General features: G+C 48.5%; 1 protein-coding gene across 1 annotated transcript in view; it reads right to left on the reverse strand.

Annotated features, from left to right (window-relative positions):
• The window catches only part of cubn (cubilin (intrinsic factor-cobalamin receptor)), a 450,080-nt gene that overhangs the window by 89,067 nt on the left and 343,254 nt on the right, over positions 1 to 17,759 (reverse strand). The window contains exon 51 of the mRNA XM_038796451.1: positions 7,658 to 7,846. Within this exon, the coding sequence (XP_038652379.1) occupies positions 7,658 to 7,846 (189 nt within the window). The remainder of the gene's footprint in view (positions 1 to 7,657; positions 7,847 to 17,759) is intronic.

Consider the following 17,759-nt stretch of genomic DNA (forward strand, 5'->3'; position numbering starts at 1 on the left):
CATGTTTATGAAAGGGTTAGACAGTGGTTAGGAGATAGGATACCAGGTAGACAGGAATACATAGCAGCTGCAAGGCCGACTTCAGATGACATCCCCATGACTTAGGTTGTAGATTTGGCAAGCTCGTTTACTGTTCCTGTGGGGCTAAGAATGTTCCTTGTTCACCATACATTTTTTCGCAGGAGTAGCTACAATAAATGTTGAACTATTAAAACAATCTTTCCAAAGTTCAGCGACTGATTTTATCTTGTATGATCAGGTCAGAAAGAGATTCTGAAAGATTCTGAAAAGCGTAGAATTATAACACAAACAGATGTAGCCTCTGCTGAAAAATTGGGATAACCTTTCATTTTAGACGTTATTCATTTTAAAAGTAACTTGTACTCCATATACAATTGATACATTATCTAAACCAACCATAGAATTCAGAGATGCACAAAAGGTTAGTGTGCAAAATTAAAGCGCAAGAGGTCAGGGGTAATAAACTGGCATGGATTAGGAATTGGTTAGCAGGCAAGAAACAGAGATTAGGAATAACCAGGTCTACTTTAAAGTGTCAGTCAGTGACTAGTGGGATACCAAAGGGGTTAATGTTTGAGCTCCAGCTATTCAGAATATACATAAATGATTTAGATGACGGAATCAAATACAACATTTCCAAGTTTGCTGACAACACAAGACTAGGTAGAATTGTGAATGGTTAGGAGGAAGTAAAGAGGCTTCAAGGCCAATTAGACAAGTTGAGTGAGTGGGCAAAACATGGCAGATGCAGTGTAATGTAATTAAATGTGAAGTAATGTACTTTGTGAGGAAAAGCAGAATGGCAGAGTATTATTCAAATGGTGATAGATTGGGAAATATTGCTGAACAAAGGAACCTGGGTGTTGTAGTACACTAGTCATTGAAATTATGCATGCAGGTGCAGCTTGGAAGGCAAATGGTATGTTGGCATTCGTTGCAAGGGGAATTGAGTACAGGAGCAAGGATGTTTGCACTGGAGTGCTGAACTTGGTGCATTTGAGTGCTATAGTGAGAGTTTGGTGACTGAGGGAGTATAAGTGTTAATTTTTATCTAAAGTCTAGTGTTTCTTTTATTTAGTTATTTAACTTAAAAGTTGCTGTTTGATTGAGAAGAAGGTGAATTTTGAATCAGCTTTAAACAAGGTTCTACTTATAGGTACTTTCAGCTGGAGCTTGTTAATTAGTTAATTGGATTAGGCCTGTTTTCAGAGGCTAGATTCACAGTATAAAAAGGATCCAGCTACAGTGCAGACTTTTTTTGCACTGGAGTGCTGAACTTGGTGCATTTGAGTGCTATCGTGAGAATTTGGTGACTGAGGGACTGCTGAACTTGGTGCATTTGAGTGCTATAGTGAGAGTTTGGTGACTGAGGGAGTGCTGAACTTGGTGCATTTGAGTGCTATAGTGAGAGTTTGGTGACTGAGGGAGTGCTGAACTTGGTGCATTTGAGTGCTATAGTGAGAGTTTGGTGACTGAGGGAGTGCTGAACTTGGTGCATTTGAGTGCTATAGTGAGAGTTTGGTGACTGAGGGAGTGCTTAACTTGGTGCATTTGAGTGCTATAGTGAGAGTTTGGTGACTGAGGGAGTGCTGAACTTGGTGCATTTGAGTGCTGTAGTAAGAATTTGGTGACTGAGGGAGTTAGGTGAGGAGGGAGCAAGGTACCCCTTTCATTTCATTTCCGCAAAGGAGTTTACAGAGTGCAGCTGACTAGAAGCAGAGTCGGAAGGCGGAGGTCCAGTTGGTCCACAGGGCAGCTATATTCTGTAACGTAAGAGGGGATGGAGGCTAGGGCAGTTGCATGCTTCTCCTGTAGGATGTGGGTGGTGAGGGATACCACCGGTGTCCCCGCTGACTATACCTGCGGGAAGTGCACCCAACTCCAGCTCCACAGAGACCGTGTTAGGGAACTGGAGCTGGAGCTGGATGAACTTCGGATCATCCGGGAGGCAGAGGGGGTTATCGAGAAGAGTTACAGGGAGGTAGCCACACCCAAGGGACTGGACAAGAGTAGCTGGGTTACAGTCAGGGGAAAGAAAACTAACAGGCAGACAGTGCAGGGATCCCTCGTGGCCGTTCCCCTTCAAAACAAGTATACCGTTTGAATGCTGTTGGGGGGATGACCTACCGGGGTAAGGCCCTAGCGGCCAGATCTCTGGCACTGAGTCTGGCTCTGGGGCTCAGAAGGGAAGGGGGGAGAATAGAAAAGCAATAGTAATAGGAGATTCAATGGTTAGGGGAATAGATAGGAGATTCTGTGGTCACGAGTGAGACTCCCGGAAGGTATGTTTCCTCCCGGGCGCCAGGGATGTCTCGGATCGTGTCTTCAGGATCCTGAAGGGGGAGGGTGAGCAGCCAGAAGTCGTGGTGCACATTGGTACCAACGACGTAGGTAGGAAAAGGGGTGTGGAGGTAATAAACTAGTTTAGGGAGTTAGGCTGGAAGTTAAAGGCCAGGACAGACAGAGTTGTCATCTCTGGTTTGTTGCCGGTGCCACGTGATAGTGAGGCTAGGAATAGGGAGAGAGTGCAGTTGAACACGTGGCTGCAGGAATGGTGTAGGAGGGAGGGCTTCAGGTATTTGGATAATTGGAGTGCATTCTGGGGAAGATGGGACCTGTACAAGCAGGACAGGTTGCATCTGAACCAGAGGGGCACCAATATGAAATGAAAAATGAAAATGATTAGGCCTGGGAGGGAGGTTTTCTAGTATCTTTGGCAGGGGAATGGGAACCGGATTTGTAGTCCAGCAACTAAGGAAGCCAATATTCAGGACGCCAAAGCGTGTAGTGATGCAGTGTGGAAGGTAACACTGACAAAGGAGAGTACTTGCAGGCAAGGAGATGGGTTGAAGTGTGTATACTTCAATGCAAGAAGCACCAGGAATAAGGTGGGTGAACTTAAGGCATGGATCGGTACTTGGGACTACAATGTGGTGGCCACCACGGAAACTTGGATAGAAGAGGGGCAGAAATGGTTGTTGGAGGTCCCTGGTTATAGATCTTTCAACAAGATTAGGAAGGATGGTAAAAGAGGTGAGGGGGTCGCATTGTTAATTAGAGATAGTATAACAGCTGCAGAAAGGCAGTTCGAGGAGGATCTGCCTACTGAGGTAGTATGGGTTGAAGTCAGAAATAGGTAAGGAGCTTGTTGGGAGTTTTCTTTAGCCCCCCCAATAGCAGCAGAGATGTGGAGGAACAGATTGGGAAACAGATTTTGGAAAGGTGCGGAAGTCACAGGGTGGTAGTCATGGGTGACTTCAACTTCCCGAACATTGAGTGGAAACCCTTTAGATCAAATAGTTTGGATGGGGTGGTGTTTGTGCAGTGTGTCCAGGAAGCTTTTCTAACACAGTATGTAGATTGTCTGACCAGAGGGAAGGCCATATTGGATTTGGTACTTGGTAATGAACCAGGGCAGGTGATAGATTTGTTAGTGGGGGAGCATTTTGGAGGTAGTGACCACAATTCTGTGACTTTCACTTTAGTAATGGAGAGGGATAGGTGCATGCAACAGGGCATGATTTACAATTGGGGGAAGGGTAATGCTGTCAGACAAGAATTGAAGTGCATAAGTTGGGAACATAGGCTGTCAGGGAAGGACACAAGTGAAATGTGGAACTCGTTCAAGGAACAGGTACTACGTGTCTTTGATATGTATGTCCCTGTCAGGTAGGGAAGAGATGGTCAAGTGAGGGAACCATGGTTGACAAGAGAGGTTGAATGTCTTGTTAAGAGGAAGAAGGAGACTTATGTAAGGCTGAGGAAACAAGGTTCAGACAGGGTGCTGGAGGGATACAAGATAGCCAGGAGGGAACTGAAGAAAGGGATTAGGAGAGCTAAGAGAGGGCATGAAAAATCTTTGGCGGGTAGGATCAAGGAAAACCCCAAGGCCTTTTTACACATATGTGAGAAATATGAGAATGACTAGAGCGAGGGTAGGTCCGATCAAGGACAGTAGCGGGAGATTGTGTATTGAGTCTGAAGCGATAGGAGAGGTCTTGAACGAGTACTTTTCTTCAGTATTTACAAATGAGAGAGGCCATATTGTTGGAGAGGACAGTGTGAAACAGACTGGTAAGCTCGAGGAGATATTTGTTAGGAAGGAAGATGTGTTGGGCGTTTTGAAAAACTTGAGGATAGACAAGTCCCCCGGGCCTGACGGGGTATATCCAAGGATTCTATGAGAAGCAAGAAATGAAATTGCAGAGCCGTTGGCAATGATGTTTTCGTCCTCACTGTCAACAGGGGTGGTACCAGGGGATTGGAGAGTGGCGAATGTCGTGCCCCTGTTCAAAACAGGGAATAGAGATAACCCTGGGAATTACAGGCCAGTTAGTCTTACTTTGGTGGTAGGCAAAGTAATGGAAAGGGTACTGAGGGATAGGATTTCTGAGCATCTGGAAAGTCACTGCTTGATTAGGGATAGTCAGCACGGATTTGAGGGGTAGGTCTTGCCTTACAAGTCTTATTGAATTCTTTGAGGAGGTGACCAAGCATGTGGATGAAGGTAAAGCTATGGATGTAGTGTACATGGATTTTAGTAAGGCATTTGATAAGGTTCCCCATGGTAGGCTTATGCAGAAAGTAAGGAGGCATGGGATAGTGGGAAATTTGGCCAGTTGGATAACGAACTGGCTAACCGATAGAAGTCAGAGAGTGGTGGTGGATGGCAAATATTCATCCTGGAGCCCAGTTACCAGTGGCGTACCGCAGGGATCAGTTCTGGGTCCTCTGCTGTTTGTGATTTTCATTAATGACTTGGATGAGGGAGTTGAAGGGTGGGTCAGTAAATTTGCAGATGATACGAAGATTGGTGGAATTGTGGATAGTGAGGAGGGCTGTTGTCGGCTGCAAAGGGACATAGATAGGATGCAGAGCTGGGCTGAGAAGTGGCAGATAGGATGCAGAGCTGGGCTGAGAAGTGGCAGATGGAGTTTAACCCTGACAAATGTGAGGTTGTCCATTTTGGAAGGACAAATATGAATGCGGAATACAGGGTTAACGGTAGGGTTCTTGGCAATGTAGAGGAGCAGAGAGGTCTTGGGATCTATGTTCATAGATCTTTGAAAGTTGCCACTCAAGTGGATAGAGCTGTGAAGAAGGCCTATGGTGTGCTAGCGTTCATTAGCAGAGGGATTGAATTTAAGAGCCTTGATCTGATGATGCAGCTGTACAAATCCTTGGTAAGGCCACATTTGGAGTACTGTGTGCAGTTCTGGTCACCTCATTTTAGGAAGAATGGAAGCTTTGGAAAAGGTGCAAAGGAGATTTACCAGGATGTTGCCATGGAATGGAGAGTAGGTCTTACGAGGAAAGGTTGAGGGTGCTAGGCCTTTTCTCATTAGAACGGAGAAGGATGAGGGGAGACTTGATAGAGGTTTATAAGATGATCAGGGGAATAGATAGAGTAGAAAGTCAGAGACTTTTTCCCCGGGTGGAACAAACCATTACAAGGGGACATAAATTTAAGGTAAATGGTGGAAGATATAGGGGGGATGTCAGAGGTAGGTTCTTTACCCAGAGAGTAGTGGGGGCATGGAATGCACTGCCTGTGGAAGTAGTTGAGTCGGAAACGTTAGGGACCTTCAAGCGGCTATTGGATAGGTACATGGATTATGGTAGAATAATGGAGTGTAGATTAATTTGTTCTTAAGGGCAGCATGGTAGCATTGTGAATAGCACAATTGCTTCGCAGCTCCAGGGTCCCAGGTTCGATTTCGGCTTGGGTCACTGTCTGTGTGGAGTCTGCACATCCTCCCCGTGTGTGCGTGGGTTTCCTCCGGGGTGCTCTGGTTTCCTCCCACAGTCCAAAGATGTGCAGGTTGGGTGGATTGGCCATGATAAATTGCCCTTAGTGTCCAAAATTCTATGATCTATGATTAACCTAGGACAATAGTTCGGCACAACATCGTGGACCGAAGGGCCTGTTCTGTGGTGTATTTCTCTATGTTCTATGGCTTACTGCAGCTTTACAGGGCCTTGGTGAGACCACACCTGGAGGGGTGTGTGCAGTTTGTGGTCTCCCTACTTAAGAAAAAATATACTTGCCATCGAGGGACTGCAGCAAAGGTTCACCAGAGTGATTCCCGGTATGATAAGATTGTTGTATGAAAAGAGATAGAACATAGAACATAGAACAGTACAGCACAGAACAGGCCCTTCGGCCCTCGATGTTGTGCCGAACAATGATCACCCCACTTAAACCCACGTAACCCGTATACCCGTAACCCAACAATCCCCCCATTAACCTTACACTACGGGCAATTTAGCATGGCCAATCCACCGGAGCACCCGGAGGAAACCCACGCACACACGGGGAGGACGTGCAGACTCCACACAGATAGTGACCCAGCCGGGAATCGAACCTGGGACCCTGGAGCTGTGAAGCATTGATGCTAACCACCATGCTACCGTGAGGCCCCAAATGGAGGCGACTGGGTCTGTATTCACTGGAGTTTAGATGAATAAGAGGGGATTTCATTGAAATATATAAAATTCTGGCAGGGCTGGATGCAGCGATAATGTTCTCCCTGGTTGAGGGAGTCTAGAGCAAAAGATCACGGTCTCAGGATACCGGATACGCCATTTCGGAATGAGATAAGCTTAAAATTCTTCACTCAGTGGGTGGTGAACCAGTGGAATTCTCGACTACAGAAGGATATGGAGGTCAAGTCTCTGAAAGTATTTATGAAATAAATCGATAGATTTATAGACACCAACGTCATCAAGGGGTAGGGGTAGAGTGTGGGAGTATACCGTTGAGGTCGAGAATCATCCATGTTCACATTAAATGGTGGATCAGGCTCAATGGGCCAAATGGCCTCCTCATGCTCCTATGTTCCTAGATTATAGGGTGGTATTGTATGGCCTTCTCTTCTCTGCGATCAACTACATCAAGTCAGCCATATTCTGATCTAATGACTAGTAGATCTTCACTGTTAGATTTGGTGAAGAGATCTATCAAGTCTCCTGTGATTTCAAGAGGCAAAGGTATTTCTCTGATCAAAATACAAAAAATATTTTTTGTATTGATCATTTCATTGATGAATGATACATGTGATGTTCCAAAGAGCAAAAAATCTCTGTGGCATCATTTATTTTTCCATGAAGGTTATCACTGGAAATGTAAGTGCAGATTTCTCAAATTAAGATAAAATTATGACACAGAATGTAGTTTGTTGACTTGATGCAAATTGGTCTCAACTTTGCCATCAGTTCTGCAGGGAAGATGCTTTCCTGTGGGAGAGGGTGGACAAATTATAAGAATCATCCCTTGGTGATAGTTTATACCTGCTAACAGATTATCTCAGGGCAATAAAGAGTCATGGGACCATCCAATCATCCACTTCCTCCATGACTGTCTGCAGTGCATGATATACCCAACATATACTGCAGACACTCACATGGTTTCTTTGACAACACCCCCCTAATGCACAACCGCAATTACCTAAATGGACAAGGGCAACTAGTGTATGGCAGCACTACCACCTCCAAGATCCCCCATTGCTATTGTCACATAATATGTGGAGGTGAACAAATTATACTTTTAGTAAAGGGAGTGCAGTTCCGACACAGCACAGCAATACAAAAAACAATATTACCCAATTACAATTGTAAATTCTGATGAACTACTCACATGCTAAATGGTAGTTGACCATGAATCCTGTTTTTGTTTTCGTGTTGTCTGTTTTGAAGGCCAGTAGCACTGGGCCATAGCTACTGATTGGTCTTGGGTTCTCAGAACCACAAAGGGTAGCAACAAGATTTCCACTTGCCGTAGTCCCACTGTATATCTTCAAACTGTCATGCGAACAGGGTGAATATCCTTAAGTATTTGTGAGATAAAAATGTGGCATTAACTGAAGGTTGATTTAGAACTTTTCCAAACTTTTGCTTGGGATTTATATGAATTATTTATAGTCGATGAAGCAGCTTGACACCGTATATGATCATTCCACTTGATTGGCAGCCCTTCCAACACTTGAAGCATGCACCTCCTCCACAATTGGTTATGGCATATATAATACACAAAATGTACTGCAGCAACTCAGCATGGCTTCTTTGACAGAGCTTCCTCATCTTAGAGCCTCAACCACCTCGAAGGACAAGGTCAGCAGGCGTATGGGAACGCCATCACCTTCACATGCCCTCCAACTTCTGACTTCAACATATATCACTGTTCCCATCTACGCTGGATCAAAATCCTGAAACTCCTTACTTGACAGAATAATGGGAGTACCTATATACCACATGGCTGTGTTGGTTCAAGAGGACCCACCGTTACTTGCTGAAGGACAACTCGGCATGTGAATTAAGTGCTGACCCTGCTTTTGCCCACACATTGACAATTAATTTAAAAACATGAACATGAATCTATTGGAACTTAATAACAACAGTAATATCAGCAAACTATGAGAAAAGAATATATCTTAATTGGAATACAGCATATTTATGCATCCAGTCTCATTTTCATCAGAATTCTTCCTGGATAACCCAAACCACTCTGCAGGCCACAGCTACTCCCTGGCTTAGTGAAGCTAAATCAGCTACACAGAATGAAAGATCTCAGGCTACATTAGTTGTGTGAGATGCTGATGTACAAATACTTTGCCAAGCAGGTCTGACTCCAGAATACTGCCACCATGAGAGACAGAAGTGAGACCAGGAGAACTTAGGTCCGGTTCTGGAGAAGGTTCAATGACCTCATACATTCTGGTAAGGTAAGTGTAACTTCCACCCCCTCTACACAGGTCTCAGGGCTTGTAACCTCCAGTAGATACAGACCTGAGAAACTTCAGGGCCCATGCTGCTCCTGAGCGTGTGTTTCCAGGAATTTAATGACCCTATATTATACCATAGTATGAATACCAAGCAACAGAACCCCATCTTCAGAAGACTGATAGACTGCTCAGTGATGCTTGTATCACCTCTATACCTCCGTCTGGGACTCCTGTAGAAGGGTGAGCAACCTGGGATATTCTGTGTCCCCTCAGGTCCACCCACAAAGTTTGGAACAAAGATCTAAGGCAGCCTGGACTGTCAGAGTATGAAAAGGTCCGAGCAGCTCAGCTGTGAGGGTATGAGTGTACACTTGGAGGTGGGTGCATTTGAATTTGACTGGCTACATGGGTGCAATTGATAATGTACTGCACCTGGGAAATCCAGGGATGGGGGCAAAACTCACTGGCCTTTGTGCCTGTGAGGATGTAGATCTTGTAGATGGAGTGTACTGTCTAGCTCTGACAAAGAGAGCATCAGTGACCAGTAAGATGCAATGGTGTGCTGCCATTTGTGAGATGCCACTGAGGTCTGCAGCAGACACTTGGAAAGGGAAAGAGGCAGCAACATCAAGCCCACAGTGACTTTTCCCGGAACTGGCAGGATGTGGCAGCCAGTGCTGTGAAGTGAGAGATCTTTGGCAATGACGTCCTTGGACTATCTATTTGGATCGCACTGAGACTCGGTCATCTCCAGGTAGCTCCATCTTTGGTAATAGATCCTGTCATGGCGGTTTGGTCTCCGTATCCTTTCTGTCCTTTGCTCTTCTCCCCTGCCCTCCTGCTGTTTGGGGTTCTGCCCTTTCTGCGGAGGCTATTCCCCCTCATCACCACTGGGCCTAAACCCTGACAGTTATGCTCCCATTACCAGCTGCAGCTTTCCTGCTGGGAAGGGGAGGCTCCCATTTTGATGAGAAAACTTGTCATTTTCTCTGTGACCTCATGATGCCAGGGGTTATGATCCTATTCAATGTGTGAGCATTGTGCACCCACTCACCCTCCCAGCTGTACAGCACCTTACTATAGACTGAGTACTACTCTGCCCTATCTGGGCCTATTATGGGGTCAGAGTGATTCCTTGAGGCAGTCATGACTAGTTCTCCACTCTTTACCTATCTCCTCTTAGCTGATCTACAATAGAAGGCACTTGTGACCGTTCATAATTCCATCCTCAAATGTTAACAAGGCCTTAAAGAGTTTATAAACTGCCTTTATTGGCTGTAATATGGAGAAGAGAAAGCTCCTTGTCCCATCCTCTCCCTGTACGACACCAGAAACGGTGCCCTGAAACTGACACGCTGGTTGGCTTAACCACCATCTCTATATCTGCCCTCAGGGGGTCCTGAAAATTCAGCCCCAAGTGTGGGCCATATTTTCACAAATTCAAAACACATCCTCTTACATGGAGTTAAAATCAGGTCGACAAGAGCTATGGAGAGAACTAGTGTGGTTGAAACAAGATTCAATATAAGTTTCTATTTTCTCAATTCTAAACATCTAGCAATAAACCCTTGTACTTTGTTTTTACTGGCCTCGTTATCCTGTGTCACTACGTTTAGTGATTTGTATCCCCAGATCCCTTTGCTCCTCTCATTCAGAACATTATGGACAGGAGGAGAATTAATTTAAACAGCACTATTTTCTCCTCACGCCATTCGCTCATTCGACACAAGAAAAAGGGAGTGTTAATGGTCGTATTAAAGACTAAAGAAGATGCGGATAGGAGCATAAAGGAAACATAGCAGAACGTGTTAATAGGAGAACAAAAGTCACAGCTCAGCAAGAGCAAAACTAAAGAACAAGTAACAGATGGCCCGGTGGGAGGGTAGGCGGGGTGTTTGGTTGTACTGGGATAAACAAAAAGAGGTCAAGGTGGAGGAGAAAGTTTCCAGTCAAAAGTAGTTGAACTCAATGTTGAGTCCAAATTGGAAAATGAGGTATTGTTCTTCCGGTTGGCATCAAGCTTCACTGGAGTATTCAGTAGGCCAAGAACAGACATATGAGCATGAGAACAAGGTAGTGAGTTGAAATGGCAAACGACAGTGGGGTCCTGATTGTGGACTGAGTGAAGGTGTTCCATAAATCACTCACCCAGTCTGCGTTTTGTCTCCCCAATGTAGAGGAGACAGGCACAAAATTCAGGCCAGAGACAGCCACTTTTAAAGGCCATTTTTAAAGGTCTTTCTCCAGTCTTTTCAATTTTAGAAATAGCCATGAGGAAATCAAAATATATTTTATAAAAAATATACAAATTTTTGCTCTTAGTCCCCTCACTAACCCTGTGGTTGCTGAGCAAAAAAATAGGTCAGTGGGTGAGTGATGGTCCAGCTGCTCGGGGCTATCTGCAGGGAAAAGCTGGATATCTCACTCAGTGAATGCCAGATCCTTTGATCGTCAGGTTGAACGGCCCTGGCCCAGTTTGCCTCCTCCCTACTCACCTTGGTAACCTGTGGGTTCAGCTGTTCAAACACGGGGGCCTGGATTCTCCGTTTGGGAGACTAAGTCTCCACGTCAGCTTGAAAACAGAGGTGTTTTATGCCAGGATAACTGGCGCAAAACGGTCACCAATTCGCTGTTTTGCTGGGGGGCTAGCAGTAAGGCAGCGTGGATCTCCCAGCTCTAGCTGCCGATACGACCCTAAGCATTTCCAGGTCCGTGGCCACGCATGCTCACGATGGTGGCCTGCAGCGGCTGCGCCATGCTTTATGGCGGATTCAGCCCGTGGACCCGGACCGCAAAAGTAATGCCCCCCTTCGGCTGCTCGCGCGCCTCGGACCGCTCGCCCACAGTGCCCTCAGCCCTGAATAAAGCCCCCCCATGCCCACAGATCGGCATCCCCCAACTGTGGCGGCGCCGGACTGAGTCCACAGCCGCCATGCTAAGTTCACGACGGGTGCGGCCACATATGTCCCACGCCGTTGGGAACTCGGCCGGTCGGGGATGGAGCATTGCGGGGTGGGCGTCAGACAATGGCTTGAGGCTGTGGATACGTGGTGCGGCATACTCAAGGAATATGCCGCTTTTCAGGGGGGGCGGAGAATCCGAAAACCGGTGCCGCCCCTGATTTCGGCGTCGGGGAGTGGAGAATCCAGCCCAGGATCTGTGTTTAGGCTGTGATGTACCGTCAATCACCACGAGACGAGAATGGTGAAGCAATCGAGGATTTATTGAACAAGATGTTGCGCCTCTTGTAGCTGGAACCAGAATGGCTGTAGCGCAGGAGAGCACACACTTTTATACGCGGAGTCAGCAGGCAGGGATTTACTGTCGGACCTATAATATATCACTAGTGGTGTTTACCACATTCACCCCCTGTTAAAAAAGAGTCCGGCGGGGGTGACAAAAACATTACAAATTAAGTCTGTTGCGGGCTTTGACCCTCTGCCACGATCGCCTCAGTCCTGGTGGTGATGTGGATGCTGACATAGTCACCTGTGACTCAGGGAGCATGTTGTGCTCTTCTTCGTCACCCCTGAGTGGATCCAGTGGGAGGACGGATCCTGCTGGGGTGGGGGCTGCGGTGGGGTTCGCTGGAAGGAGGGTGGGTGGCGCTGGGGTAAATGAGGCAACCGGGGGGGTAAAGGAGCAGTGTCAGGTGGGGGGTCATGGGTGGGGACCCAGTGGGTGCCAGGTCCCGGAGAGAGACAGTGTCTTGGCGCCCGTCGGGGTGTGCCACGTAGGCGTACTGCGGGTTTGCATGTAGGAGGTGGACTTTCTCGACCAAGGGGTCAATTTATGGCTCCACACATGCTTCCGGAGGAGGATGGATCTAGGAACTGTCAGCCATGTTGGGAGCGAGACCCCGGAGGTGGACTTCCTGGGAAAGGCAAACACACATTCGTGAGGGGTCTCATTAGTGGCGGTGCAGAGGAGCGACGAGATAGTGTGGAGCGCGTCAAGGAGAACCTCCTGCCAGCGGGAGACTGAGACCGCAGGGCCAGCAGGACGGTCTTCCAGACCGTCCCGTTCTCCCTCTCCACCTGCCCGTTTCCCTGGGGGTTGTAGCTGGTCATCCTGTTTGAGGCAAAGCCCTTGCTGAGCAGGAAATGACGTAGCTCATCGCTCATGAAATAGGATCCCCGATCGCTGGGGATGTAGGTGGGGAAGCCGAACAGAGTGAAGATGCTGTGGAGGGCTTTAATGACCGTGGCAGAAGTCATGTCGGGACATGGAATGGCGAAGGGGAACCGGGAGTACACATCAATCACGTTCAGGAAGTACATGTTGCGGTCAGTGGAGGGAAGGGACCCTTTGAAGTCCATGCTGAGGCGTTCGTGGCCGGGCCCTCGGACTCCACTTTCCACTACATAGCCAAGGATGGCTAAGCGGTTGGTGTGGAACACGCATTTCTCCTTATTGTAGGTGAGGTTAAGGAGTTTGGCGGAATGGAGGAATTTTTGGAGGTTTGTGTCGTGGTCCTGCTGGTCGTGGCCGCAGATGGTGAAGTTATCTAGGTACGGAAGGTGGCCCGCAGCCTGTACTGGTCAACCATTCGGTCCATCTCTCGCTGGAAGACCAAGACCCCATTGGTGAAGCTGAAGGGAACCCTAAGGAAGTGATAGAGACGGCCATCTGCTTCTAACGCAGTGTATTGGCAGTCCTCCGGGCGGATGGGGAGCTGGTAGTAGGCGGACTTCAAGTCTACTGTGGAAAAGACTCGATACTGCGCAATCTGATTGACCATGTCAGATATGCGTGGGAGGGGGTACGCGTCGAGCTGCGTGTACGGTTGATGGTCTGACTGTAGTCAATGACCATCCTGTGCTTCTCCCCAGTCTTCACTACCGCTATTTGAGCTCTCCATGGACTGTTGCTGGCCTCAATGATCCCCTTCTGCAGAAGCGTTGGACTTCTGTCCTGTCCTGTCCTGGGCACTGTACCATCTGCTCCTAATGGCGACGGGTTTGCAGTCCGGGGTGAGGTTTGCAAACAGTGAAGGTGGATCGACCTTAAGGGTCGTGAGGCCGCAGACGGTGAGGGGGGCAGGGGTCCGCCGAATTTCAAACTAAGGCTTTGGAGATGGCATTGAAAATCCAGGCTGAGCAACAGGGCAGCGCAGAGTTGTTGGAGGACGTAGAGTCTGAAGTTGCTAAACTCTACTCCCTGGACTGTGAGGGTCGGAATACAGTACCCCCGGATTTCAACGGAATGGGATTCCGAGGCCAGGGAGACTTTCTGGGTGACGTGGTGTACCGGGAGTGAGCAGCGCCTTACCGTAGTGGGGTGGATGAAACGCTCTGTGTTCCCGGAGTCATAGAGACAGGTCATCTCGTGCCCATTGATCTTCACGGTCGTGGTAGCGGTCGTGAGTTTGCGGGGCCGAGACTTATCCAGGGCGATGGAGGCGAGCTGCTGAAGATGCTGGGAGGTCCCGGGCTGATCAGCGGTGGCGGCAGTAGCAGTAGGCGGCGAATGGTCAGACGAGCAGGGGGCCTGAGGCGCTGTCCAAAATGGTGCAGAAGATAGCGGCGCCCATGGCGGGCAGCATCAAAAATGGCAGCACCCACAGGCTGCACCTGGCTTGTGCTGGGGACGATGGCGCGCCCACGGGCAGCATGTGGCTTGCGGAAGGGAAGATGCGTCGCCCCTGGGGGGTGTAGAAATGCCGGGTCTGGAAACAGCGGCGACCGACCAGGCCTGGCAAACGGAAACAAAGTGTCCTTTCTTCCCACACCCGTTGCAGGTCGTGCTCCGAGCCAGGCAGCGCTGCCTGGGGTATTTGCTTTGTCCACAAAAATAACATTTGGGCTCCCCAGAGTTGGCTGGCTGCCGCGCGGCGCAGGCTTGCGGTGAGCTGGAGTCGGCAGCTGGTAGGGCACACAATGCCCACGAGGGTGCCACGCAGTCGGGGGTGTAGGACTGCAAGTTACGGGAGGCCACTTCTAATGAATCAGCAAGCTGCCTAGTCTCCGCAAGATCGCGCGTACCCCCTTCCAATAGTCGCTGGTGGACATACGTAGACTTCATGCCCATGACATAAGCATCTCTAATTAAATGTTTGGTGTGTTGGACTGTCGAAACTGCCTGGCAGTCACAGTTCCTACCAAGGATCTGTAGGGCCCGCAAGAAATCGTCTCCCCGGGGAGTTGCTATCTCGTGGCCAGGAGGTGCCTGGTGTACACTTGATTCACCGGTGTGTCATCGCTTCGGAGTAGGTGGGTGCATCCGGATGACGGGAAAAATGTCAGGGCTCACCTGCGAGTAGAGGACTTGGAGCTTCTGTGGGTCAGAGAGTTCTTCAGTGGCTGCTCTGAGGTAGCCTTTGAAACAGGCTAGCCAGTTGTCGAAGGTGGACGTGGCATTGGCTGCGTGAGGGCTCAGCTGCAGGCGATTAGGCTTGATGAGGAAATCCATCTTTTAAAATCTTATTCAATAAATTGATGTACTGTCGATTACCAAGAGATGAGAATGGTGAAACAATCGAGGCTTTATTGAACAAGGTGTTATGCCTCCAGAATGGCTGCAGTGCAGGAGAGCACACACTTTTATATGCCGCCTGCTGGGCGGAGCCAGCAGGCAGGGATTTACCGTTGTAACTGTAATATATCACTAGTGGTGTTTACCACCTTTGGCCTCTGTCAGGGATTTTGATTTCATATCTGGCTCAGGCATTCGCACCACTGGGCTGCTCTAGTTACAGTTGCTAGGTGCTTTGGGTTGGCATGACAACAGGGGGGCATTCTGCTTCTGATTTTAGGCCAACCTCTCTGGGTCCGAATAAGAGGAAGACTGCCTTCTGTAAGGAGCCTCTCCAGCATTCAAACTGGGTAGGGGTATATTAATTCTTGAGCCTGGTGGGTTGTTACAGATCATTTTGAATGAGGTGGGCAACCCTTTCAGGTTGACTCACCATTCTGAACTGAGGTGGGTGGGTATGGGATCCAATCTGTTTGGAATCTCTCAGTTGGGTATAGACGCTATCTCGTTTGGAACACTACTGCCCTCTGATGGATGGTCAACTCCTACTGTACCTTCCTGTGGCTTTTCAACTGAGTGAGGCATCATATTTAATTGTTTTGGTCCCATTTTGGAACATCCTTGGTCCCCACTTAAATTTTCAATAAAACTATCTGCCAAACCAATCATTGACTTCCTAGCCCGGGCCTTTGGCTTGAGAGTGAGCACTCTCAACACTTCTGCCCTCAAGTGGAGGTGTAGCTTCAGCTATATTCCTTTGTGGCTTTCCAGCTAGGTGTGGCATTTCACTCCCTATCTGCTTGTCTTTGTGTGGACTCCTTTGGACCCTCTTTAAATTTGGAAAGATGGTTTCTGTCAGTCTTCCTTCAGGCTCTTCGACTACGTCAGATCTCTCTCATTATCTCTTTCCCTGCTCTGGGGATTATCTGATCGATGTTCAATTCGGGGATATTCTGTGGTGCTGGTTCCTATTTTAATGTCACTGGTTTGACTCCAGACGTGCTACATTCAAGCTTGCCTTTGTTCAATTTTATGGGTGCTATTTCACCCTTGTGGGCTTCTGGACGTTCCCCAGTTTTTTGCTCTCTGGCAGATTCCTGCTGACTGACATTGGCCTCTTTTGTTTGCTGCCAGCCAAATTGTTTCCAAGGAGGAACTTTGATTCCCACTACTAGTAGTTCCTACTGTGGCATTGCCTGAAATAATGTCATACTCTTCATGGAGAAATGCAAACAAAGATATTACTCCCGCTCCACTGCTCAGGGTTTGGCTTTCATGGAGAACCCCGGGGCGAGTGGGGTGTGGGCTGGGAGTGTTTAGGTTTTTATTATTCCAACATTAGGGGCTGAATGGTCTCTGTGTCCCAGAGAAATACCACACACTTGCATTTGGGATGGATATGTAGATTCTGGGTGCGATTTAACAGAATACAACAATCCCGTTTTGGCCACTTTTACCCTGCAGCACCGAGAATGACCCCACTATCAAATGGAACTTTGTTTTTTGGGAACGCCCTGCCAAGGCTACTCTTACCTCACTTCATCAATGTGCCATCTTTAAATGCCACTCAGATCTCTCAACCCCCACCGAGGCCTCCGGATCCCCAAAATACTTCAACTTATCAATTAGGGGGTCTTTGAGCCCCCCCCCCCATCCCCACCCCCCACCCCACCCCCCAAACCCCCCCCCCCCCCCCGGGCCCATTCCCGGGGACAATCCCGGGCCCATTCCCCAGGACACCCTGGCACACGGCCACCTTGGCGCTCCTAACCTGGCACTCTGGCAATGACCCTGCCACCCTGGAAATGTCACCCTGGGCACTGCTAGGGTGCCCAGGTGGCACTGCCAGGTGGGCAGGGCACTGCCAGGGTGGCACTGTCAGAGTGCCTAGGTGGCAGTGCTAAGGTGCCAGGCTAGCAGTGCCAAGGTGCCCAAATTGATTGGGGGTGCCAGGGTATCACCCTTCCCAGAGCTGGCCCGGGGGCCTTTTATCACCTGGGAGCCCCCATGTGCCATTACACCTGGTCCACAATTGCGGAAACCAGCGCTGAACAATGTCACAGCAAGGAACCCCAGGCGCGGGTGTTGGGACACACTGGCGTAGATATATTTAAGAAATATGTAAATCTGAATCCCGCCCAATGAGGGCAAGGTCCAGACTGCGACGTCTCACGAGATCTCGTTAGATCTTGCGAGGTGTCCCGAATGGCGTAAACCTCAAGTCCGGCGCAACAAGGATGTTCAATCGTGCCCACTGCTTCTGAAAGGACAAAACTCCAGAAGCTCTTTGGGAGTTTGTCTGACTCAGACACACAAAGTGCCATTGTCTCCAAAGGGTAAGTTTCAAGAGTGAGAGTCTCTGCCTTCTTTGCTACATTATCCATTATCCTCCTTCGTGGGCCTACGCATATTGTGCCAAAATAGACGTACCGGCTTCCCTCGCAATCTCCAGCATTCGGGCCTGCAGTGGGAATGCACCGGCCTCCAGAAGTTCTCCTAATGGTCTGCATGGGGATTCATCGCACCCTCGATTGTGAGCCTGAC

This window comes from Scyliorhinus canicula, chromosome 5, assembly GCF_902713615.1.
Source record: "Scyliorhinus canicula chromosome 5, sScyCan1.1, whole genome shotgun sequence".
Lineage (NCBI taxonomy): Eukaryota > Metazoa > Chordata > Chondrichthyes > Carcharhiniformes > Scyliorhinidae > Scyliorhinus > Scyliorhinus canicula.